This window comes from Alosa alosa, chromosome 10 (genome assembly GCF_017589495.1).
Source record: "Alosa alosa isolate M-15738 ecotype Scorff River chromosome 10, AALO_Geno_1.1, whole genome shotgun sequence".
In the NCBI taxonomy this organism is placed as follows: domain Eukaryota; kingdom Metazoa; phylum Chordata; class Actinopteri; order Clupeiformes; family Clupeidae; genus Alosa; species Alosa alosa.
This window is the reverse complement of record NC_063198.1, coordinates 26,080,685-26,107,675: the sequence shown is the minus strand read 5'-3', so window position 1 is coordinate 26,107,675 and position 26,991 is coordinate 26,080,685. Positions and strand designations below refer to the sequence as shown.

General features: G+C 41.6%; 2 protein-coding genes across 6 annotated transcripts; both read right to left on the bottom strand.

Annotated features, from left to right (window-relative positions):
• Positions 1-576: 576 nt before the first annotated feature.
• LOC125302429 (prostacyclin synthase-like) lies at positions 577-11,994 on the bottom strand. Its single transcript, XM_048255586.1, has 10 exons — positions 11,907-11,994; positions 11,129-11,252; positions 10,687-10,862; positions 9,990-10,133; positions 9,235-9,362; positions 7,973-8,148; positions 5,666-5,822; positions 4,897-5,078; positions 3,710-3,861; positions 577-925 (listed from the first exon to the last, which is right to left on the bottom strand). Exons 1-10 carry the CDS (start codon positions 11,972-11,974, stop codon positions 766-768), a joined length of 1,467 nt encoding a protein of 488 aa, XP_048111543.1. The 5' UTR covers positions 11,975-11,994; the 3' UTR covers positions 577-765.
• A 363-nt stretch (positions 11,995-12,357) lies between these two features.
• Positions 12,358-20,423, bottom strand: thumpd3 (THUMP domain containing 3). Of its 5 annotated transcripts, none has more exons than XM_048255964.1 (11): positions 20,310-20,417; positions 20,027-20,124; positions 19,424-19,658; positions 16,549-16,626; positions 16,023-16,463; positions 15,096-15,226; positions 14,871-14,940; positions 14,664-14,779; positions 14,009-14,113; positions 13,711-13,834; positions 12,358-13,247 (listed from the first exon to the last, which is right to left on the bottom strand). In XM_048255964.1, exons 3-11 carry the CDS (start codon positions 19,652-19,654, stop codon positions 13,065-13,067), a joined length of 1,479 nt encoding a protein of 492 aa, XP_048111921.1. In that variant the 5' UTR covers positions 19,655-19,658; positions 20,027-20,124; positions 20,310-20,417; the 3' UTR covers positions 12,358-13,064. The 5 variants fall into 5 exon arrangements, with proteins under 5 accessions (XP_048111921.1, XP_048111922.1, XP_048111923.1 ...); XM_048255965.1 differs by lacking the exon at positions 20,310-20,417 and adding an exon at positions 20,259-20,277; XM_048255966.1 differs by lacking the exon at positions 20,027-20,124 and having other exon boundaries at positions 20,310-20,423.
• Between the last annotated feature and the right edge of the window lie 6,568 nt (positions 20,424-26,991).

The window sequence follows — 26,991 nt, the reverse complement described above, 5'->3', positions numbered from 1 at the left end:
CATGTTCCCAAGACGTCGACTGCATGAGTATTGTAAGGTACAACACTGAGTAACTGCAACACTACTGAGCATCATTCGAACATTTCCATTTCTCTGGTACAACAAAAACACTGCACAACATTTGCACAAGGCAGACATGGCATACCATTGCTGTGCCCTTTTAAAAGTCCTGGCTGAGTTTATGTTGTGGAATAGCATTGCGCAGTTACCACTCTCATAGTTTACATTGTACAGCAGCTGGAATAGGAACTATGAGGTCAGGCAGTGAAGGCAACAACACAAGGGGAGCATGTGCAGACACTGGCAGCACATAAGCTATGAAATACAGTGGCGCACAGTTTGTTACTTCTGTGTGTAACTCACAAGACTCAAATGCATTTCTCTTTAGATAGATAGTCATACATACTGAACAGTCATACAAATGCAACAAACTATTGCATTTGTTTTGCTGCTGGGGAAAGCAGATGCTGACTTTCTAAATAAAGAAAACACAAGACTCTCAGTCAGCACTATTTTAAAGCATTTACTTTACTGAATACAAAATTAAATTAATATACATATGGTACAAAGTCATAAAAAAGTTGTGCAACAATACATTTTGAATGAATTCTAATTCAACATAAATATATATCTCATTTTATGCATACTGTACAGATACATATTACTTATACATTACTATATTTGTAAAATATATCAAGTGATTGTATAGAAGTGGTACTTCATAAACAAAAAACACTGTTATCATAATAAATAATAAGCAATACATTATAAGATATTGTGGCAAACTCTCTGTCTGTATCTGATGAACATGTCCCCTTCAGGCTGCACCATTCCAAACCCATAACGACTGGTGTTCACTGCTGGCAGCCCAGCCTCTGGTTCACACAGCTCCATTTCCAGATGAGTCAGCACCAAGTAGACAAACCTACAGTAGGCAGGAAAGAGTGGTGGAAATCAAGGGTCAGAATTCACAATTTCACATCCAGTTTTCAGACTAGATGCAGGGGCGTCATGCAAGGCAAAATCCAGAGGGGGCACAATCAGGCAATTTTTTTCGGTGTGTGTGTGTGTGTGTGTGTGTGTGTGTGTGTGTGTGTGTGTGTGGCTTAGTCCTCTATCTGAGGACTAAGCTAAAGTATCTATTTTGTAAGTTAATGTAAAACACATCGGTTGGTGAAAGAACTGTAAGCTCAAATTCAGCTCATTAAAGTGTAAGCTCATTAAAGCATGTTTATACACACACATTTACACTAGGCCTACTACACATGATTTAAAAAACAGTACCATTGCAGTTGTTATGATTTGATTGATATGTGACCTAAGAACAATCTTACATTAAAAAAGTTGCTGAGGTCTGACTTTGTGGTGCTCAGAAATTAAATTATTTTAATCTTAATTCATGTGATGAAGGACTTTGAGAGAAGTTTGACAGGTTTCAGTGCTGAGTAAGGTTAACACTAAATATTTTACTAGGCCCTACTAGTAATATGGTTCAGGCAATAGTCATCTCACGACTCGACTACTGCAATGCCCTCCTGACAGGTCTCCCAGCCTGCGCAGTGAAACCACTTCAGATGATCCAGAACGCGGCGGCGCGCCTGGTCTACAACCAACCCAAAAGGGCACATCTTACCCCGCTGCTCATCCAGCTACACTGGCTACCTATGGCGGCCCGCATCAAATTCAAGTCTCTAACGCTTGCCTACAAAGTAGTCTCCGGTTCTGCTCCCACCTACTTGAATGCCCTCTTACAGACTTATACTACCTCCAGACCGCTGCGCTCCTCTGACGAACGACGTCTAGCTCTACCACCGGTACGCTCAAGCCAATCAAACTTTTTCTCATCTGTTGTTCCTCGTTGGTGGAACACACTTCCAGTTCCTACAAGGGCAGGGACATCCTTTTCCACTTTCAAAAAAACTCCTGAAGACCCAGCTCTTTAGAGAACATCTACTCTCATAGCAACACTTACAACAAGTCTTACTGATCCTAGCACTCACCAGCCGTTTTAAACTGACAAGTAACTGTTAAAAACAGCACTCACCGACGCACTTATTCTTACTGTACTCTAATGTTCTTTTAAACTGTCCTAAAATTGTGAGAATTGTTCTAAAACTTACTGTTTACCATGTTGTTAGTCGCTTTGGTTAAAAAGCGTCAGCCAAATGTAATGTAATGTAATGTAATATATTTTTCATTACCATTATAGCAAGCAATAGGCTACCTCATTTGTAAGTTGCTACCTGCAAATCATGAGCAAGTGACCTGATAATAAAAATAAAAGTTATGAGCACGAGAGAGACTATACTTTCTTACCCTCTATCACGGTCATAGCGATCCTATTTAAATAAAACAACTTTAAGCCTCCTTTTGAACGGATAGCCTATCCATTTTCACTACATGGATTAGCTGCCAGATACATGAAGAGAACAGGAGAAACATCCAACGTAATGCCTTGGTAGGCCTAATGTTATTAGGTTGGATTTTGTAGTCACTGCAAATTTAACACCCTCGTTTCTATGAAACTGGAAACAATTGAACCAGGAGACTTTGCCAAATATTTGTAATATTGTAGGCTACGTTACACTGACACCATGTAGGCTAACGTTAACGTAATGCTCTGAATTCGCGGCAACATCAAATCCATAGTTCTAACTATTTGATCACCAAGTCAAAATGTCCTGGTCAACTACAAATAATTCCACTACTTTTTATTGTATAGCTAGACTACTTACCACTTCAACCTGACTGTAGCCTATCTGTTTAAACTGTAACTGTAACAGTTCAACTGTTCAAACTGTAGCCTAAAGTTAACTGTAACAGTTCAACACAAGCAAAACATTGCGTGCTCAATTCGCGTGTGAGTTGTTACGGGAACATACAGACACCAATTTTAGGAAAAGGGCTGATGTTGACCGGTCTTCAGCTATTTTGCTACGGTTTATTACACATCCAGAAGAATACATTTGAGTCTTTTTAGGCTCTGGCTTATTATGGAGCATAATAGGAACAAAGTTATGATCAAAAAAATGATCAGGGAGGAAAAATCCGAGGGGGCACGTGCCCCCTTTATTTCAATGGGCATGATGCCACTGACTAGATGGGATGACAGAATGACAGACTAATGTCCAGTGTTGAGTGTTTAAAGGTCCTCCAGCAGAAAAGACTAATATAATCTATCTATATATAGTCTCCAAAGGCTGGTGAAGCCAGGATTATAAGGTTTTGGGCGTCTTAAAACATGGAATGAACGCTTTCTGTTCTACTTGATTTGGAGAAATGTTTAGGTCAGCTTTAAAATGGAAATACTGACCTCTGCACCAACAAAGCAGTCTCACTAACTCAAACCTCACTCTGAGACCATAATGAGTAATATCTTTCAAATTAGAGTGCAGAATTAGTTATAATAATAGCAGTTCTTTTCATAATGACGAGACCAAGCACAAGGTAAAATGTGTGCCATCTGAAGCTTAAAATGGGCCTCCATTGCTTTAAATAGCCTGGACTCGTCTTCTATAATGCAGGAATTGCATTGTCAGGGCTTAAGTTAGTGCTTTCCTGTCTGCTCTATATAGGATGACTGTACAGTACAGGTGATTTGTCTCCATGAGTGTGTGTGTGTGTGTGTATGTGTGTGTGTGTGTGTGTGTGTGTGTGTGTGTCCCTTCCACAAGGGATTCCCTGCATAAGCTCCTGATGGGGTACTCACTGTCTAATGGCATCGATAGCGAAAGGCTTTCCCACGCACGCGTTGCTGCCTGCTCCCCAGGGCATGGTGTAGTATTTCAGCCTCTGGCCACCTTTGTAAAACAGCCTTTTCGGAGTCCCGTCCGCATTCAGGAATCTGTCATACAGGAATTTCTGTGTTCGGAAAAACAAGATCCGGTTACAACTGCAGGTTCCAACTAATCACATTTTCCATCATGCTGTTCTATACACCAGGGGAGATAGATATCAAGACAGTAGTCCACCCTAATAACACTATAGTTCCATGCTTTTCTGATGTGTGACACTTCTTGTTTTTACATTTTGGCTATTTAAGCCCAGAGAGAGAGCATATGGATTGGATATGAATGGGCAGTGGACAGGTCCAATTTGACCCCAGGTCCCCCAAATGCGATTTTTGGTGACAATCCTGAGGACACATCTGATAGCCCTGTCCTCCTCCAACCACCTTCCCACGCTACTTAGCTCTTTCCATTGCGCTTGTCAGTAGGTTAAACCTTTCCATGTGTAATCTGGGGTGAATTTAAATACCTGTGTGTCTGTGTGTGTGTGTGTGTGTGTGTGTGTGTGTGTGTGTGTGTGTGGTGTGTGTGACTGTGTGTGTGCCTGTGTGCCGGTGTGTAATCGAGAGAGCCAGGGAGAGAGAGAGAGAGAGAGAGAGAGAGAGACGCCACCCTTCTTTTATATAAGAAGGCAATCCACTTACAGGCTTCTTCATTGGCATCAAACAGCCAGAAATACCATGGAGGTAGGCTGAGTGCAGACACAATAGGCTTTCAACACTTGAGCCTGTTTCAAACCTGTTATCAGGGAACATTAGGCAAGTACGCCAGTGGCCTGACCTTAAGGACAGCTGAATAGTTTGGAAAGGTTGCAACTAACAGTGGGGACACAAAGGACATGTCCTTAGACATATATGATTATCCACTGACTGATTATTGTTATTTTCAGTTGATAATTAGCACATTTGATTCAGTCTAAAATTCATGAAAACATTTTGCAAACTTTTGATGTCACAGGGATATCTGTACTAAACACATTCCCTTGTGTTATTTTTTATTATCTAGCAGTCATCAACACTCTCCACACCTGACCAGAAACACTTTAGATTGCAATTAAGGGCTGTGTTGAGCCATGCAGGTGATGGACGGTGAGAGAGTTGGGACAAACCTCGGGCTCGTGGTAGATTTCGGGGTCCATCTGTGGGCTGATGAAGGGGAAGAGACACACGCGGTCGCCCTGCCTGAGGTCATACTCCTGTCCGTCGGCCATGCACAGAGTCTTGTTCTGCAGTACCTCCCTGGTAATGAAGGGGGCAGCAGTGAGACGTAATGCCTCCTCAAGGGCACTGTCTGGAGAGAAAAAAAAGACAGAGTTACGAAGGCACTACTAGGGAGGCACGCTGGATATCATAGCAGAGCCGCAGTGACAGATTCACTGCAGATGATTTCTTATTGTTACTCTGAACAAAGAGGGAGTGCATCAGGCCAGGTCATGTGTCCAAATACAGTGTATTCCACTAGTCGGGTATAGATATTGATTAACCTGTACTTTCTCTCTCTCTCTCTCTGTATGGGTATGTGCATGCTGAACATCCAGTCAAATGTATAATAGATACACATAAGAAAGGTTTGAATGAAATGAGGCTTCACTGCAGTTGTTTTTAGATGGGAATCTAAAATTGCAATGTCTTAAGTGGTTTGTTCATTTGGAGCCATTGCCATGCCTCTTCTGCGTAGGTCTTTTTCAGCAAGCTCATTACCACTGCTGAAAAAGTAAAACAGTAAAGGAACAGTGCAACCACTTTTTCTTTCTCTCTTAGTTTTAACCAAAATATTTTTTTTCCACTTTCACAATAGCAAAGACAAAAGGATTAGGCTACAGAAAGAAATATACACTTTTAGACATTTACATGTTTTTTTTTTAACTTTGGTCTTACCGAACACAGGGGTTGGCTGTGTGGGGTCCAGTGTTGGAGCCTGTGCTGTGTCTGTGGTCAGCGAGACCCTGCTGAACTCCGTCCTCACTGCCTTCATGGCCTCTGGAGTACTAATCAGAAATGCCAGGAGCCAAAACGCTGCAGGTCCCACGTTACCCTGGCAACAGATTGGCATTTTACATTAACACATCATACGCACTGTTGCGCTGCGTCATCTACCAAAACAGTGTAATCAGTCCTCACACCCACTGACTTCATATATTCGTGTTTGAGGGTGTATCAGGTTTAAGGTGTGTGTCTGTTTGCCATAGAGGAGCATGATCAGAGATAAAGTATGCCGTACTATAACTAATAATAAACACAGTACAACCAACACTCACAGTATCCAATCCCATTTTCGTCCCAGCCTACGTGCTCTTACAAGTGTCTCCTTCAGATCTGTTGACTGCATTGCAGTGATTTATTTAGCCTTTAAGTAAATACAGAGAATTCTGAAAGGGGGGCTCACAGATAAATACTACAAAAGTATACAAGCTGCGGCCCATAGCAACATCAGCTTCTCTGTCACAGTATCCCACCTCCATAAACAGCTTTTCGAGTGTGGAACAAGGGACTGTACGCTAACATGACTTCATTTTTTAGTGATGTTTGCATTATTAGGTCCGACTGAGCCCACTGGCTCACAGCAACTCCTGTAAATCACACAGAGTGGAGCCATAGAGCGGAAGAGCAGCATGACAAATGCAGTGATGGTGTGTGTCCTCAAAATGGCTCTTGCCCGTTCTCATAATACACAGCCAGGTTCTGTTTAGCTTAGCAAAAGGAAGTCCTTTTGGGCTTACTAAAAAAGGAGAACCAAAGGGGGGCATTCTGGAGGACTTTGTATAAAGACTAAAGGAGCTCACAAGAGTGTTTGAGCCCTGAAAGGACACGACATCAGCCTGGTGCAGTACAACTAGACTGTGGTTGAATCTCGTCATGGGACACGTGGCATGTATTCAGAAGAGTTTATACAAAGGTAAGAGAGTGGAAACTACACTTCATTCAGGTCAGATGAAATGAAGTTGATGGTTCCAAAAGCATGTATACAGAAAGGGCTAAAAGACGTTGCCAGGACCCACATCTCTAATGTTCCTCTGTACCCAGTGACATACCTTTTAAGTCACTCAGAAGTATCAAACTGCCTTTAAAAACTCTAACTGCAACCACAGAAACCCATTTGGAATGGCTTTAAAACGTCACCACCAAGCTGCTTATCTCATTCTCATCGGCACATTCCATAAACAGAACTGTGCTTATTCATGTGGAGATGAACTCAAGCCTTCCCGCATAATGACACTGCAACAGTGACAGTGGCAGTGAGCTGTACTTACAGGAGCTAGAAATCACAGCTTTATGTAATTTCACCAACATCCGTTTCCTTTGTTATGTTGCGTTGCATTGGAGGATTGTGGCCAGCTGCCAGTGAACCTCTGGCGCACTCATGTGGTTGAGATGGGAAGAGCATTTCTCTACCTATATTTGAAGTAAACAACCTGTTGCTTGATCTGTACAAATATAATGCAAGTGTGCAAGATTCTGCTGCCGCCTATCCTATACTTGATGAGTCTATTGGAACTGTCAGTGTCAGCTTTGCATTAGCACAAGTAGGGGACTGATACACACAGACTGAACATATTTGCCTTGTTTGGGCAGGTCTACCCACAACTGCGCAACATCTGATATGCTCAGGCCTCAGTATTCTAAAAGAACCTGTCATTTACATGGCATTGGAATCAACACAATGATATTGTAGGAATACACCCACGTTCCCCTTGTAAATCAGATTAACACATTCTTTGTTTTGAGGGAACTCCCTGAACCATGAAAGCAAGGCTAACCCATATTATCAGCCTGTCAAGTCTGAACTCCGTTAATGCGTCACCTGCGGAGAGCTCTGGTGACACTCGGGTGCTTGTGTTGGAGAGCGTCGTGTTGACGCTGGCCCGTGCCCAGGTCCAGGCCCTTGCCGCTGAGGGCGTGGGACAATCACATTGCAGCGCATTATCCGCAAAAAAAAACAATAACAGCTGGCATTTGGCTGCAGGCTCTTTGTACTGACTTATGGCAGAGATGTAGATGCCAGAGCTTGGTTTAAAAATAGCTTGTTGTGCACACAATTCATCAATTCATGGAAGTGATGGCGAGGCAAGGACGGGCATGTGTGTAGGCATGGGTGTACGACAAGCATAGCGGGGGTGTATGATGACAGCTTGAGTGCGTCTGTCTGGATGTCTCTGTGTGTGTGTGTGTGTGTGCGTGTCTCACCTGTGTGGCCCACAGCTGGAGCAGCATGGCTCTGGTCTGGGTGTCGTCGTCGGCGCCGCCCTCCTGCAGGTGCTGGAGGTAGTGTCGCAGCCACGGGCTGGAACTCTCGCCGAGGCCCGCCGGACACAGCAGCTCCCACAGCCGCTCACGGGTCCCACCGGCCACCCGCTTCTCTCCTGTAGCACACACGCCCAGACACACCAGAACACACAGGCGCACAATAAGGACCTCTCAGAGCAAGGGAGGAGAAAAGAGAGGGGGGTGTGAAGGGAGAGGCGCCAGGGGAGGTAGAGCGAGAGACACTGACTGACAGGTGAATTGTGTTGTCACCTGAGTGGAAAAATGTCAGATAGATAAGACAGGGGCTTGAAGTAGGTGGGAGGTGAGGCTAGCTCATGTGTGAGTGTGTGTGTGTGTGTGTGTGTGTGTGTGTGTGTGTGTGTGTGTGTGTGTGTGTGTGTGTGTGTGTGTGTACATGTGCATGTTTGTGTGTGTGTGTGAGACTGAGAGAAAGTGAGACAGAGCCTCACTCGACTCATTAGACATTGAATTCCCCAGACACAGGTGATGCACGGGGAGAATTTCTTGGAGAGCGAGTGAATCCCCACATGAAGGAAGGAGGAGGGGAAGTGGAGCAGAATGCACTAGAGTGCACAGGTGAATAACTACTAGGCTTGGATCACTGGAACAGCACTGATTGTGTAATGAGTTGACAGTCTCTTGTTGAGACAGGTGAGAGGTGACATACTAACAGCTAGTGGATAGTCTGCCATGTAACACAAGACTCATTGAGGTCACTATAGCAACAGCTATGTAACAAAAGAAAACACAAAAACACTTTCTCTAGTGACATAATGGCTGGCTAATGTTATGATGGCACGCCTTGGACGCAATACGGCGTTTTTTTTATTTGTAAATGCTACATCACCCTGCCATTGTGATGTCAGAATGAAGTAACTTCCCTCACACCCATCCATTAGAAAGCAGTGTGTTATGAGACATAGCCGATCTTTAATCAAATTCATCTGTAAAATTACTTTACAATGTGATGATTCAGAAGCAAATTCATTCATAAAGTCGTACATACAAAGTCACTGGCAAACATTTCAATGGTTGGTGTTACTATTGCATCAGTTTGACCTGAACTTGAACAAGACAATTTGGACTAGCACTACTGCCAAACAGAGGCATTGTATCTGAATGAGGAGCTAGGCTCAAGTTCTTGTTTGAGAAACTGTATACATAAAATAAACATGGCAAACCTGAATTCAAAGTGGTCCGTGCCATTTTCGTCAGGAGGCCATCAAATTTCCGGTACTCTTTGTAGATCTGCTTGGCATCTGTGCCATTGTTGTTTTGCTCCCCTCCAAAAAGCGTGAGGTATCCCGCCCTGTACACAAAGAGAATTAACATCCGCTGTGCCTCTGAGGACTGCAGGTCACAGTAGTTATCAAGATGATGGATACCAGTAACCCCGATGCCCTGATGTCCCCCGATGTCCAGATAATGAAGACATAGCAAACACAGGCATGTCTATGCTACTTATTGCCTTTGATGGTTTACCTCAAGTTGCTTTACCCTACCATCAAACACTGTGGTCAGTGGCAAAATATATGTAGTCACAAATCACAAATATAAAACATTCATAAAGCACTGGAGAACTTATTGTACTATTCACAACAAACCAGGCACCAGAGTTGTGGGTGTGACCATCCACCATTGTCCCTCTGTGTTTGTGTGTGTGTGTGTGTGTGTGTGTGTGTGTGTGTGTGTGTGTGTATAGTGCACCTGCGTGTGTGCCGCCCATGTCATGATCTCACATGACGTAAAAAAAACGAAAAGGCCTTTCCTGTTAACGCTGCTCTTAGAGGTCATGCCACATTCCTTTCCTCCCTGTGTGGTGTTTATTTACAAACAGTGACTGATGGAAAAAAGGTCCATGCGTAAATTGTTTATGGGTGGCTATTGCCTTCAAAAGGCCTGAGTGTATGCCATAGATAACACTGGAGATACATACCGGAATAAAATACCATAGCAGAAGTTGAACAGCCCGCTGCTCTTCCAGTTCGTCTGGTTGTGAGGCATCTCAGATGTCAGCAAAGTATGGAGGTTGCTGTGCATGGTGCTCCTCAGGCAAGTGAGATTCTTGCCCTGGAAGTGTCTGTGAACATAAAAAAAAGGCCAGGGGTCAGGAGAGGGGCGGAGCCTCCACGAACATTACCTTTACACAAACTCAGTCAAACACACTGATTTAGGTGACAGGATGTAACCGGGGAGTCATTCTAGCACAGTTATTACCAAGTACAAGATTTATAGCTGTTGTGAAATCATGTGCTATATACTACTTTATGGTGTCTATCAAAGATGCTTTAACTGAAAAATAATCACAATTTTTTAGAATAAGCTATACAAACATTCTTTCAAATTGCTTTCATAATTCAAATATACAAATATCTCTGAACAGTGACCCTTGTCACACTAGCACTGCATGAAAAAGAAAATCACATCCAAGAGTAGGACTGAATTATTACTACATATCCATATGAATATTATGACAGTAGAAGCAGTCATACTGGACTGGAAAAGAGTTACAAAGGCCCATTCCTACAATCAGTTTGGATTTACTCTTTGCTCAGTGTGGCCCTCCATCACCCATACACAGTTACCCTAAAGAGAACTGGTCATGCGCAAAGTTAAAACAACTTAAGACATACTGCTTCATGATGGCTCTCTCCACTGCAGGGTTGTGGCTGGGGAGACGCAGCTTAAAGATTCTGTCCATCAACACCTGGGCATAGCGGGAGAAGTCCAGAGATCCAGAGTCCTGGAGGACGGCGTCGTACGAGTGTGGGTCCAACAGGACGGTGACGTAGTGCCCTGCCACTCGCACCTGCAACAACAGATCCATGGCACACAGAGGATGGCAGGTTAACACACAGTCAATAGTCACCGTTACAGTGTCCATTTTAAGAGATTAACAGGATGACAGTCAAAGTGCAGTGTCTTCTGGTACATTATATTCATGTCACATCATATGCCTGACACAAAATGAACAAATGAAAGGGGAAAATACATACAAACACACATCATTTTACTAAAAATGAAGTGCTATATGCCTATTATGATCAATATAAATGATATAATTCACATCCTTACTGTAAAAATGTCACCATGTTTCTTCTTCATGCGTGTTAAAAACTTAGCAGCATCTTTCCCAAATTCCAGGGCATGTCCCAACCATGGAATACAACCTTTATCTAAGGGGGGCTCTCTCTTTGACCTGAATGACAAAAAGAATGAGCCGATTGCCGGTTAACATATCATATAACATTTCTGTAAAAGCTTTCCACTGAGTTTGAGATGACATATTATTAGAATCAATCACACGACAATTTCCTGGGGGAAAAGGCAGTGTTTATAGAAGGATGAGGCAGACTTTCGATATAACAAGGGACTAGACGTGTTACTCATGGTCGCGTCAGGGCTGAAGTAATGTCCTCTTCGTCAGTTTACAGTATGTCTACTGTCTACGGTAGTCTGCCTCCAACCTCATAGATCCAGACTCTATTCTGCACGTACGCGCGCGCATACATGCAGAAACGCAGAGGCATAACTCAGAACCCCACTTAATTAGGCTACAAAAAAATAATTTACACATATTTCAGTTTTGATTTGTGGAGAGGTAGGCTACACTGACTTAAGAGAGTGTTTTTTGAATATTTTAATTTAATAATAAATATAGCCTAGTCTATACATTTGTGTTTAGTAGCTATAGCGTACAATTGAATAATATTTAATAAAACATTCTTAAAATGAAACAATGACCTGCAAGTGTCTATAGAGGAAAAAATATGAAAAGAGTTGTCTGCTAATACAAAAATAGAATAGTCAGAAAAGAAAAACAGAAAACAAACAATTAAACACTCCGACTCACCTCGATCTGGTTGAAAGCAAAAGAAAGAAGAGAATTCCATTTACGAGAAGAAGTACAGTCCAGATCATCGCGTTCACTGTAGCAACAAATAGACCGTGCGTGGTAGTGAAGGCTGGCGTTGAGTGTCGCGTTTTAAATGCAGCAGCACAAGACCTACGTCATCGTAGATGCGTGAGATGATGCCACTTCTTTATAGATCAGTGGATGATGCTCAGCCCGGAGTAGGCTACTAGATTGACTATATTAAATATAATTTAACAAATAAGACCTGTTGTATCATGTTGAGATGATTACTCTGTTTGATACACTTATAATACACCGTTTACACAAATCGACAGATGAACTCTTTCTAGAGTACCCCCATAATAACACGGTCTTCAAAAAGTATTGCACAGCTGTAGGTCGTTCCAACGCAGTTATTGAAATATTATAAATAAACAATGAAACCCAATCTCTGAATGAACAATGAACTTTATTTTAGATTGAGCATTGAAAATACCACAGTAGAAGTTTCCAGTCAATAACATGAGCATTTATAAAGGAGTGTCAACTGTCACCACCAACTCTCAACAGAAACACTTTGTAACCCAGTGTCCATAAGAACAATGGACACAAATGGTTTTAAAGAAATAACAAATGTAATCTTCTTTATAACAAACCTAAGAAACTTCAGCTGTGCACTCAAGTTTTTTTTCTTTTTGTGCTTATGGTAAAGAAATACATAAAAGTATGCTGATAGCCAAGTCAAGACAAGACAAGATATTCAGCCAGACATTTTCAAACCTGATAAAAAAAACAACTTACAATGCTTTTTGTAACACCTGAAGCCCAATCACAAAGATATCTGTGCTGTGGCTTATATTTGAACAGCTGTTTTCCATTTTCAACTATAAACAATAGAGACGTTAAAGCACACAAAGACCAGAAAAATCCTTTTTAATCCTATATCCTGTATACTCCAAGTATGATATGGTATGCCAGGATCCTGAGAAAAGGAAGCAACTCTTTGACTTAACTGTCACTAAAAACACAGGGTACTGAGCATACCTTGTACACAAACACTCATAAATCAACACACATTGGCAACTCTCTGTAAAAGAGTAAACTTGGTTATTCTAGACTTTAAAATGCTTTTGAATTACAAGGGTAGGTTTCTGGTCACTGCTCCTCTTTGTTGTTGTTTGGCGCTTCAGGGGCTTCCCGAGGGGGTCGGACATCTTCGGGTGTCGTGCCGTAGTCTGAGGCCGTGCGCTTCAGGACAAACACTCCAGCGTGGAGCCCACCCACATTCACCCAGACGGTGTGCACCTTCCTCCACAGCCCACCCATCCGGGATAGAGCCTGCCATGGGTGACACACAGAGCAGATCCAGGGGGAGGTTTTACTTTTTTTTTTACTTTTTACTGTCTCGGTTCTTTTACTATTGACATTTTCCCCTACAGAGCCCATTCTGACCTACATTTGGTGTGTCACAGCGGAGAGAAGACTGGAGGTCTTTCTTTCCCTGTGAGTAGAAACTGCACTCAAAAGATAAGGCTCCTAAGCAACATATCAAAATCATGTTTTTTTTTTACGGAAATCATCCCAGTAGTGACAAGCCTTCTTTTGTGTTAATATTGATTCACTGACATGACTGCTCTGTTCCCAGCAGTGGTTTTCAGATGTATTGTTGAAGGAGGAAATAAAAACAAAAACAAAAACATCATTGTGTGGTGACCAGAAATTATATGGCCAAATTACTAGGTGGGTCAGAAAAAGCCTGGCCAAAAAAAAAGCAGCAAGAAGGATACAAATACTTTCTTACTTTTGAAAAGCATTTCTTGTCTTGGGTGAGCAAAACGGCTTTCCCTGTTCCGGGTCTACACACGCGGGCCATCTCTCTGAGGCATGATGGGTAAAGGTCCCAGTTCTTCTTTCTTGACCCCATCCTGCAGTGAGTACAAGAATGTTTTTCGAAGAGCCTCAAGTTACTCCGCAAACAATGCAGTGTTGCGGCACTGACCTAACTCACTAAACATACAGTGTGATTCAGGACTAAGTCAGCAGCTTATTCTGAGTTGAGCTATGAAGTGGGAAGCTGAGGCCAAGCCACAGGAAAATACCTCTTTCCAAATGGCATGTCAGTGACAATGATGTCCACCGAGTTGGTTCTCATTGGAAGATGGCACAAATCCCACTGCACAGTGTCCACAGGCAAACCTGGGGCACTGCTCAAGTTCAGACAGAAAAAAACCCATTAGTCATGTGATAGAAACAAACCAAAGCCATGTATGTACAAAAAATGTTACACTACGGCTGCAACTAACAATTATTTCATAGTCTATTAATTTGACAATTATTTTCTTGATTAATCTTGTAGTTGTTTAATCGATAACATTTTAGAAAATGGCGAAGAAATGTTGATCAGTGTATCACATAGCTAGAGATCATGCCTTAAAATGCCTTGTTTTGTCTACCCACAAAATGTATTAAGTTTACTGTAATAGAAGAGTATAAATACAGCTGAAGTTTGAAAGGCCGCAATTAAACAATTTTCAGGAATTTTCTTTAAACAAAAATGACACAAACCTGATTAACTGATTACCAAAATAGTTGTAGATTGATTGATTAATTATTGCAGCTCTAGATGACATTTTATTCACACATACAATAAGCCTCCTTGATAGAATTTGTCAGACTGCCATGTGCCCTTGTGTTTATGGGAATATCTACTGAGTTCTACAGCAAATGACTATGCATATCCACTGTAAAGCTCACCTGCCACCATCTTGTTTCTTCTTCTGAATGTGATTGATGTTATTGACAGTGCGACTGACAGCCATGTCATTATTGTCTCCCGCAATGAAAAAGGAATGCTGCCATTCAATGGATCCCTAAATAAATGAAACATCATTTGATCTGGGCCAGCTGCTGAGAGGAATCAAACTCCAAATGATAAAAAAAAAACCATGGTAACAAGCTAACCTCCACTGGTATTGCTCCAGTTCCACACATTGGATCAATAATGACGTCAGATACCTGGGGTTTACACAGCCTGTGTAGAGGCCACAGAAACCAAACATTTGAGGGCTATTTGGGGGAACAGAGTGCACACCACTCTAGCACTTACATTTACCTTCTGGGAGGCTCTACACTATGATAACAGTCATAACATAACGTGTGCAGTGACATCATTGGAGAGCAGGTGACCTGAGCATGCCGTAGGCCAGAGTGGAGCGCAGGGTGGTGGGGCCAAAGTGGGTGATGTTCCTCCTGTGCAGACTCTCCTCTGTCAGGGCGATGCCTATCACCACCTCACTGTTGTGGATATTCAACAAAACCTGGGGTGAACCAAATGAGCAAACATGGGCAAGGAAGGAAAAAATATTATACAAATTAAACAAATATTAATATTAGAAAATCAAACAGACATGACAGACAATGCCTACATTGTCAGCATAACTGTGCACAATATGATCACAATATGAGTAATGTTTGTGATGCCCTCTCACAGAAATGTGCACTGTGTATAATGCTTTTCAACTGCCAGGTAAGATGACATGAAACAAGCAACCACTGTCCAAACTATTCTGTAGAAACATGTTGGCAAAACCTGGCGGTCTCCATGGAAGCGGACAACTCCCTAGATATGAAGGGCTCATTCTATTCTAACAAAAACAAAATTATTGCAGTGACAGATGATTCAATTGTTTCTTTTGCGGATATATCCCTCTTAATATTCCACATAGTATCCTCAGTCTTCATTCAATATTTCACTGTACAATATGGTGTTAGGGAGTGAGGCTCATGAGTTTAGAAGGCACAATCCCACTCCATTCACTTAGGGACCCTTGGGAGTTGTCTGGTCGCGTGTAGGTGCGTGAATCAGACCGAGATGGAGGCAGGCAGCAGGAGCACAGTTTGGAGTTTCGCAAAAAGTCCTGGATTATACAATCGATCCCTTTGTTTTATTTTTTTTCCCCTAAGACGCAAATATATCTTTGTAGTACAATTTACAAATGTCAACCACAAAATGGGTGCCACTCAAGGCCCAAGGAAAGTAAATACATGTACCCAGCCCTATCAATTCTTACCACTGATATGTATGAATTTAAGAGAAATTCCTTGCAGTCATACCTCCACGTCAAACTTGGTCATGTCGGCCTTCCACTGGAAAAACTCCTGCACTGCCCCACCAAAGTCTCTGGCAGCATCATTGGACGTGAAACTGTGTTTATCACCTGCCCGGTTGCAGGTGACCCGAAACTTGAGTGGCTTACTGGCCTCGTCCTCCAGCTCCTCTTCCTCCTGACTGCTTCCTCGGACACCTTCTCCTTCCTCTCCCTGAGGGGCATCTGGATCCTGCTGGACCTTCTCAGTTGTCGTGACTACTGCATCCCCTTCACCCATGGCAGGGACAGGAGCATCTTCTCCCTTGGCTGGCTTGGGTTTTGTGGCATTCCCTCCTCTCCGTCGTCCCCTGCGTTTCTTCAGGGAGTTGTTCATTCTCCAGACCTCCAAGGCGTTGGCCCAGGGTAACTGTGATGCCAGCTGCTGAAGGTCAGACATGGCCTCCTCCTGTCAAGGGTGACCATAATAAACTTACCAAACACAATGTAAACTTCACAGATTCTTTAACTCAAAAAAGTAATGTACTTCCTACCTTTGAGTCTTTGAACTGGTAATTGTCAAACTCCTTGACAATAACAAAGAGGTTGTCCACTGACTTCAAATGATGCACCTATAAGTGGTATAATACATTAATTTCAGTCTTAGTTGCAACACAAAGTGCTCTGAAGGGACGAGAAAACGGAGAAAACCCAAACATTGAATGCCCACTCAGTTGTTCTATAACTAATACTTTGACTAATGGCTACTTTCCCCAAAGTCAATATTGTATCCTTGAGTATGTGCCACATACACACTACTATGTTTTAAGAGTATTGTTCATGGTGGTTCAAACTCCATACTCTGTTAATCTCAAATCAAATTGGAAACACATAAAAGAACTTTGATTCACTTGGAAAAATCTAAATGATTTTCAAGGGAGACAGGAGAGGAAACCAAACCACACGGAACAGGTCTAACCATTTTTTTTCCATTTACGATACATAATGATTTGATTACACAATAGCCTACTTACACGCCAATTCACAGTCAAATGGTTGTTGGGTCTGGGTCATTCCACATCAGTTTAACCAGGGCCCACGCACTTAGGTCTCAAAAAAAAATGTTGCCCGAACAAAATCGACACCCCCCTCCCCCTGTAAAACTGGCTGTATCTTGGAAAGTATTGATCTTACATAAGAGTAATTTTACAGTGTGTCTCCTGGGTAACATAGGTACACCTGGTAATTTTTTCTGAATTTTTTGAGACCTAAGTGTGTGGGCCCTGGTTGAATTGACAGTTGAATGACCTCACTGTAATTTAATCCGCAATGCCATTCTAAGAATACACATCATACTTGTTCCAAGGAAAAGACAACTATAACGCCCCAAGGAAAACACAAGTACGTACAGAGTAGGTTTATTTCAGAGCAGTGATAGCATGTGGTGTGTGGGTCCATTGTGCCCTTGGGTCATGGTGGCATCATAGTATAGTGGTTACCTTATAACCACTACTCTACCATCATGCCACCATGCTCCATCATGAAGGTCTTGCTAGTATGCAAATTGTGGGTTCAATACCGTCTTCCACTGAACTGCTCCAGGGACAATGATCTTTATAATATAACTGACATATGTCAGTCGCTTTGAATGTACTGACTGTAAAAGTACTGATTGAGAGTCCACAGCAAAATGTTTACAAAGGGAGGACTGTGGCATTTCCATTCCTATTTGTATTCTGAAATTGGTTGCTGGAAACCATATTCATAAAGGGAATGTCACTGAACTTCTGGGAAGAATTTGAATAAAATAAAGTGTTCAGGAAGAAGTCATTCCACTTTGGTTCCTTATGGACTATATGCCACGGAAGGCTGTTTCAGCCACTACATTTATTTCTGGTGGAGCATCAGCACTGGCATCTTCTGCTATATTCTGCTCCTTTTGTGTTCACTCCGACACTAAAAATCTTACATTTTAACATGCTTATTCACTAGGTGTAACACCCAACCGGGTCCGTGTAAACAGGTGCACTAAAACAATGCAGGTGATGGTCAATCGGAAATGTCTGTGCTGGCTGAAAAGCCTTCCAGGAAGTGCGTGGCATATAGGCAACTCATATGTAAAACTGAAATAGGCTTAGACTGATCTTTTTTATTGTTTCAGTAAAAACACTGTAGACAGTCATATTGTTGTCTTATTGTTGTCAGTGTACTGAATGTCCTCAGTATATTTGCAAACAAATAAAAATAAATGAATGCTGACAATGCTATGTGAGTTACAGAGTTTCTGAAAAAGAGCTATGGTACTGCCTTCCTGTCAACTCTTCTGCTCTGTCCCCATCCTTCCCTTCACAACAAAGGTGAGTCCATCTGATTAGGTGATGCCCTCAGACAAGGCGTGGATAACATTACAGCATTACAACATACCACACACACACACACACACACACACACACGCACTACTGACCACAAAAGGCAGTAGTGCCAGGAGGGCAGTGCTACATTTACAACATTTCTCAACACTGGAAGTGAATAAAAGAAGTTCCTTATCACAACATGCCACTGAATTTTCCCACAAATGCTGGAGTATTTTTCCGTGCTATTCACTGCTGGATCAGTCATGACACACCACATCGGCAGAAGATTCAGACACATCAGTGAACTGTAACATATCAAAGGAAATCTTGTTTCCTCTTGTCTGCAGCAGGAGAAAGAAGCAGTGCTAGGCTCCACTGGCCTATCCAACAACAGGTGCAATTTATTAATCCTCCTCAAGCGCACCCGGGCACGTATGGTACGGAGCGACCACACTGGGCAAACAAACCTGACTTTAGGGGTCAATAGGGACGCCACTAGTTGGGGGTTATCTGTCATAGGGCCCAAATTCAAATGTGTATGTATGTATGTCATAATGTGAGTACGCCCTCAGCTATTTGTTGTTCATTTTACAAATGACAAATACCCTTCTGTTCAATTTGAACATAAACCACAGGTGATATGCCAGCAATTTTCTTTGTCAACCGAACCGAGTAACAGTAGGAGTGCGACAGTACAAAATGCAACAACGACCCCTGCTGTCCAACTATAGTTAAGATTGAGCTACTGATAATAAAATAAATTGTTTTTTTAAGGATGTTGTAGAATAAGGTTACTTTTACAAGCTATATGTATGTATGTATGTATGTACGTATGTATAGATAAATAGATAGATAGATAGATATCAATCCAGGTCTACAACAGAAATGCATCAATTTCAAGCTCACGTGGTGTGGGTTATTAATGAAAGCAAAACATGGCAAAAACATGGTTTGCAGTCAGCCATGCTGTGTGGTATTCTTACATCTTAATTTAACCTTCATGACGGCCCCGAAACGTCATATGCAAATATTGGAAAGTGAACATTGACATCAGTGTTTTCATGACACAACTTACCAAATGAAGTTTATCGGTAGATATCTGAAAATAAATTCTGCCCCGGTCTTTACTAATCCTTGCATCAGCTTCAATTTTCTCTCCAACCTCTTCTGCAGCAGTATGTTCGAAACCAGTGGGAACTGTTGCACCAATGGTTACTGTGAAGACAGACAGCTTTCCTCCGACATTCACCGGGATGTTTGCTTCCGTATAAAGATTTCCATCGCTGGACTCATTTGGTGTCGACATTGTCCTGGATAGTGAGAAGTGTCAACGTTAAATGCACGTTTAGGCTACAAGATTTACGAGAACGTAGCGTAGACAATGATAATACAGTTGATTAACAGTTACAGACTTTGCTTGTAGGCTATCAGATAGCCTACCATACGATTTACGATTTATCTTAGTTCTGAACGAAGTAGCCTAGCTAGCCTACGTCGTCTAATTTGTGCCATTATGAATGCAAATTGTTAAATTAACTGCATGTCTAGACATGCTTACTGGGCTAAGTTAACCCACGGTCCACAGTAGCGTAAGCTAACTTGAGCGTGAGCTATCTGCCTGTCATTACAGTGTAATATAAGTCGTTGCACATTAGATTCAAAGAGTTATAGTCAGTACCCTGCTTGTATGACTCGTAGATGTAGAAGGTGAATAAATAGTAGAGTCAGCCGGCGACGGAAACTAATTTCAGTATCAATTCAACTCACTCCTTCTTTCTACCGACACAACCATGTGGTGACACCATGCCAGAGACCGTGCAGAGGAAAGAAGACACACACAGCATGTTGGTTTTCATATTGCATTCGTTAAAAAATCGTATTCTTCTTCTTATTTGTCGCATTAGGCTAACCTGTAGGCCTACGTAGCATTGTAAAATTGCCAAGATTGTTAATAGACCTACGTCTGAACAGCGTTTGTGTTTAAATGGATAAGGGATTCTGCCACGAATCGATCCGAGTTTACTGAAATCACCAATCTTGAAATATATGATCTCTGCTGCTGAACTGTCTAAAACTTCCGGGTTGTTGTGAAAGCCTACAATAAATCTTCTTTCTCTTCAGCTGATGGCGCTGTTGTGTTCTTAGTGAGAACGGTTAAGCTGCACTCAGCATCGATTGGATCTTTGCTAATAATGTAGTCTACACTCTCATGAATGTCTCTTCTTATGTTTGGTTTACATTGGTAACAGTTCTCCAAACAACAGTAAAATAAATCTTTCAAAAATGAATGTGACTGTAGAGTAAATATTTTTGTTTGTTGGGAATATAAAAAAGTATAGACCTATGCATATTTGTTTTTATATCAATGGCATTACTTGTCTACTTGCCTACTTCTGGCCTATGACAGAACCTTCAGAACCACAGTAGGACAGAAATACTTAGGCCTAACTGTTTTGCTATGATTTGCTGGTCCGATATAAATGCCCTGATGGAGCAATGGAAAATGAACAGGATTCCAACTGCTTCAAAAATCCAAAACAAGCCAGATCTGCTGCCAACTCCTTGTGGACTGAAGAGTTAAAATGTCCTCATCATCACCAACTCTTATTCTTACTAAAAGTGCTGCACTCGGACGGTCTATATTTTTGACAGTTATGCTATGCAGCGTGACTGCTCTGACAAAGCAAGGATGAGGCTGCTTGGATCATGTGACTGGAGTTCTGTGGTCCAGATGGGATTGTTTGTTGGTCCCGGCTGGAAATGGGCCTAAGGGTTTGCCTGCAAAATCACCACCCATCATTTCCAGCCTACAGAGCTGTTGTTATCCACATAAACAATTCATGACCAAGCCTCTTGCCTTTGTGCTGTACCCCAGTTTTTTCTGTCAAAAGATGTGGACTCTGAAAACAGGCAGGCAGACACTAGTATAATGTTTTTGCATTAAACTTGCTGAATTTGCTGGACATGCTGCTGTTCCAGAGGTGAGTCTTTGGTTAATAGCTTTCGTTATGTTTGTAATTAGGGGAAACAGGGGCGCCTGCCAAAGAAAGTCCCTTACTTGCGGGGTTGCCTTGAGGATGACATTTCCATACAGTCATTTCACTGTTTACAGAAACAAATCAACTACACAAACACAGAGCCATAAAAGTATCTGAGTTACCACAATGGGCATTTGTGTTTAATACTTGTTTTCCAACATTTTAATTTGTTAATTTAATTTAGTAATGATTCCAAAGAGTCCTTATACTGCTTGTGTGTAAAAGGCTGGAATTTAAGGGAAGTCTCTTTATATTTTCCCACTCCAAACTCTGTATATCTGTTATCCTTCATTCAACTAGGCTGCCTATCACAGGGAGTAGGCCTAAACCATCATCCAGCACCTTCCCCTCATTGACTGATCATTGATGAGAGTAGAATGATGACTGTAGGTAGCCTGGGAATACCCATTGGAACCTTTGGCAAATTTGGGATTTGCACTGCAGGTCTGTCTGGCCAAGAGGCCCATTGAAGCCCATTTCCAACGTCCCTAAAACACGGGCACGCAAATACAATCACTAATCCGGCATGGACGTGTATTTCTTTGGATTTGTGTATACAACTGCATTGAAAACCATTTTTTACGAGATTGCTACACTTCTGAAACGATTTGTTAAAGAGTTTAATGCAATTTAAGTTTCATTTCACTGCTAGTTCCACCCCTGCAGGAAGTGGTAAGTCAATGGACCTTTTCCAGTCCCACTCTCAATTACAATTGAGAAGGTCTGTGCACTAACCAGGCTAGAATGTAGGCCAAACTCTTGACAACATGTCTATGTGTCTTATCCACAGGACTTGGGCCTGCTCAGTGCAAGAAATGTAAATTATGGCATGTAGCCTATGTTATTCATACAGCAGAATGTTGATCCAGATCAGTGGAAGCATCCCTCACGTCCTCTGCAGTCCAGCAAACACTGTATTTCTGCTGAATTGAACTGTGTCCAACCAGTTTGTTTACGGTCAGCAGCTGAAATGTCGTATATCTGGCAAGATATGGGAAAACATGTATGTCTGGATGGTTTAGTTACAATTATATGACAAATGTGACATACATTGAAAAGAACCTTTACAATCTATCTATAACCTTTACAATCTATCTATCTATACAATCAATCTATCTATAACCTTTACAATCTATCTTTCTAAAATGTTCAACTACAACTGTCTGTAGAAGTGATGGCAAATGAGTGGTGACCAAAAAGACTAATAGTAGACTACATTTCTTTGGAGGCTATTATTTCAAAGAAAGCAGAAAAATGAATGAAAGGGCAGGCTACTGCCAGGGTAGTGGTTTTCATGTGCCTTTAAGTTATATTTGTTTTTTGTCACAAAAATTTGTTTAACCTTGACTTGGTAGATACCCTAGCCTGGTTAAAACCAAACTCACATAGGTGGGTGTGGTCAGGCTAATAATACCCCTCTTTTTTTCACTGACTATTGAAAGTCATGATAGGTTCAGTTATGGCAAAGGCTAAGCCAACATTGGGTGTTAGCGGTTCATCTTCTTTTCAGACAAACCAAAAATGTAGTGTCAGTCCATGTACTGTGAACCTGAAGCCAAATTTGACAAGTCCAGCAGCATGAATGATATATCAGGAGCTATTTCTCAGTGGTCTCAGATTTATATAAGCCAACATTAATTATCATTAATTTATACAGTCATGCACATCTATAATCATTTTCATATATTGCTTAATGCACATTGAGGAACAACCTAAATAATATTTTTGAAGTCATTAATAAGTTATAGGCTATTCAGCTCCAAGCCTATTTCTGGGTTAAGTATTTGAGATACTGCTAGACTTGTTAATTTTGCACTTTCGCAAAGCACAGTATTAGCCACTGTCTACAAAAGTTAAAGCAGCTTTTGTTCACATGAACAGAAAGCACTCTGTAAATTCGCAAGTCTGAATGTATGGACCAAGTCCCTTTGTGCACATCATATTCAGTATTATCATAATTCTTTTCGTAAAATGCTAAGTGCTATGTGGTGAAACATTTATGTCCACTATACTGTATGTTTAAGCAGCCTATCAAGTGGAATTGCTTCTGTAACTTGCTGACACACAGAATGAATAGGACAAAAGGCCTTTTCCATGCATATCATGGTCTCATAGCTGTAACATCAGCAGTATTATCAACCAATCTGATCTCAAATCAACATGTTACCCTGAGATGACAAACTCAGACATGACAAATGATCATTATTATGGAAAGAAAGAAATATTGTTTAAAGAAAGGTTTAGAAAAGAAATGTGTGCTAACATTTGAGTGTTCCTGGTTCCAAGGAAAAGTGTTCCTGTGTGATTTGTCTCTGAGGAAGTAGTAAAACACTGTTGTTGTATGTGTCAGTGGGAGAAGTGAGCACATCAAACATAGACATTATATTCTTACCCATACAAACCCATACCGATCTTTTAACAGGCCCTGTCACATGCATAGCCTACCATCTGAAGTCAAACTAACAAAACAAACCAAGTGATGCCTTTTGGAAAAGTGCCCCATCACCTTATTGTGTTGGGATCACAGATCTGAGCTGTGATTTTAAATGCACAACCTCATAACCCAATTGGCTTAACCATGTTCTATTGTTCTCTGTTTAGAAAGATAGAACACATGTATTTTGTGTTTGAAAGCCAATCAGATCAGGAACAATAGAAGCCAAGCTCTACCACTTTGTTGGCCTAGTGTCTAATATTTAGCGTGTTGCCCTACCGAAAAGATGTCAATTTCAGCAGTAAAGACAGCAAAAGAACAGCCTCACAATGATAAAGAAAGTGATGAAGCGTTCACTGTTTTCTCAACAGATGGATGACAGTTGGTGCAGAATGACTTTTACAGGTCTGTTCTTATGCTGTGCTATTGCTCATGAGGGAATAGATTACTGCATAGAGAGACACAAGATGAGCTCTTCGCCGAAAAACCTCTCTTAAGTGAGCATGACCATGCCACACATGCTTTAGTTTAAATGCTGGATGAAACACTGGATATAGCATTGCAAAAATCAATATACTGTGTATTCACAGAGGCTCAGTTCTCTTCAAATGTGAGGAGAAAAATCACTCTGGGGATGCATAGTCTTTTGACTCTCCAAAATTTAAACTGTGAATTTCCTATTTTCAGTCACTGGTTAGTTATCCCTTGAGCACAACGAAGGCTGTTCGCATTTGACATAGAATAATTTAATTTAAGACCGGAGAATTATTATGATAAACCACAATCAAGCCTACCTTTTCAAGAGTCACTTTTACCCATTATAGAGAGAAATTAAAACAAAATGAGTCACAACCTCAGTTCACTTAACCATGTCAAAAACAATAGATGTGCCGCTACAGCTGAGGGCCAGATGTTAACCGTTAGAAACCAAGTAGGTCAAGTTTATGCTGCAGGAAATATTTAAGATTTCTGGGGAGAACTTGCATATCTTTACAGTTCAATGATGCTGTGATATTTACATGTTTGGTAGTTCCTTGGGCTTACCGTTTTAGGCTTCAGTCATTATGTAAGTATGATGCCTATTTCTTTAGATTTTTCCATTAGCATCAATACTATTGACAAGACCAAATCACAGACCAAAACTTGTCAAAGCCAGTATTCAATTCAATGAATAGTGGCTATCATTCTATGTCTAATATTTTACAAATTTTCTGCGCTCAAGAAGAGAGTTTTGAAGGGACAGACATTCAATTTCTGAATGAAAGTGTAGTAACATGCTTAATAAGGTTGTACATTAGATGATTTGAGAAGAGAATGTTAAAAAACATTAAAGCCTTAAACATTTAACCTTCTCTAACTGCAAGCTAGGGTTCCCACACTCACATTTCAAGGGTCAAAAGTCAAGTTGGGTGTTCCCACTCTCCCACTCTTAATGCCTCTTATGTCACAAGATTTATTTCAGATGTGTTAATGATTGTGTGTGTGTTTGTGTATTTACAGTGGTTAAAGTGGGATTTGGCAGGTGGGGGAACCCTAAAATCCAGTGTCGGTGCAAATGACTCACTGTTGGACAACATATTGAGTATCGTGGTGTAGCAATACATTTTGGACAATAATTGCTAGTTTCTTGGTCACCTCTGAAAAATTAACTCACTATTTATTTTAACAATATCATAGCGCTATATCATTGAAATATATGAAAGAATATATGTATTATTAATTTACCTGAGGTGGCAGAACTGCGTCCACCGCCCCCCCCCCACTTTAACCCCTGTGTAAATACACACACACACACACACACACACACACACACACACACACACACACACACACACACAGATATACTGGTGTGTCCGAAAACCAGTCACCAACTTGAAACAATGAAATAATTAACTTTTCCCCCATCCCTGGTGTTTTGGCCCTGTGTTTGAGCCTGTCCATCTCCAGTCGGCCCTACACGCCTCAGTGTCCAGTCTCTTGCCCCTCAGAGGAGCCCAGCGACTCCCTCTCCACTCCAGCACCTCCAAATGGAATACAGAGCGCGGCTGCTCACAATGGAGCTTTGTCACAGAAACAGTGAAGTTATAGTTTCCCAGGCTCTGCTCTGTGCGATGCCTTGCGACGAGGGGGAGAGCGACAAGCCAGAAGAGGACTCTCTGAGGCATTTTGGGGGGGGTAAACAAAAGAGAAAGAAATATTAGGATTGTGTGTTTTTAGGCACACAGCAGCCCCTTTGACAGGACCCTCACAGTTGTAGCACCGCTGGCTGCTGTCGCAGGTGAATTATGAATGACTGCTGCCCCCCACACACACACACACACACACACACCCCCACCACAGTCCTCCACAGCCCTTCTTTTCCTCATCAGTGATCATCAGACCTGGAGGGAGCTTCGGGTCTCCCTTTCACGCGATGCTATCCTGCTTCCCAGGGCCAAAACGCATTTCAAATTCCTGAAGTAGAAGCACTCCTCAGCTGGGCTGCACGCTTGCTTTCATGTGTCCCTCTGTGAGGCTCTTACTGGTTATGAGAGGTGGACGGTCAGAAAAAAAAGATAATGACCTCCAGACATTTCAAATGGAGAGGGAGATACAATGTAGGTATGTCGGTTAGTCATGTGTGAATTAGCTTGGGTTACATAAGAAAGAGAGAGAGAGAGAGAGAGAGAGAGAGAGAGAAACTCCCAGGGGTGCTCTAGTCTTGCAGGAAATTCTGCACACAGTGGGGTATATGAGCCTGTGGAATAACATCAGGCAAGAGAGGAGCCATATCCCACCTGATATGACATTATCTAAATATAATCAATCAACCTTCAACGATTCAGCTACCTTTTTTGTTGGCTATTTTATTCCATCACTATAGTTATGAGATGTCATGTCTGTATATGCATGTGTGTGTGCTAATCAGGCCTTAATGTAAGCCTGTGGACTAGTTATCTTCAGGGTTGTGAATAATTTTAAGCTTGTATTTTGCTTATCACTTTCTGGATATCTTATTCTAGCTAGGCTTTTGAATAAAAACAAAGAATTTGGCAAGCGACCTCCACAATGATGCTGTTTTATCATAAATCTCTCATGAGTCCACCCTAAATATCCTGTCTCTGGATTAGTATGGATGTTTGGGGTCTCACATAGACTGCTGCCTATCTCTTTCAGACACCCACTGATCAG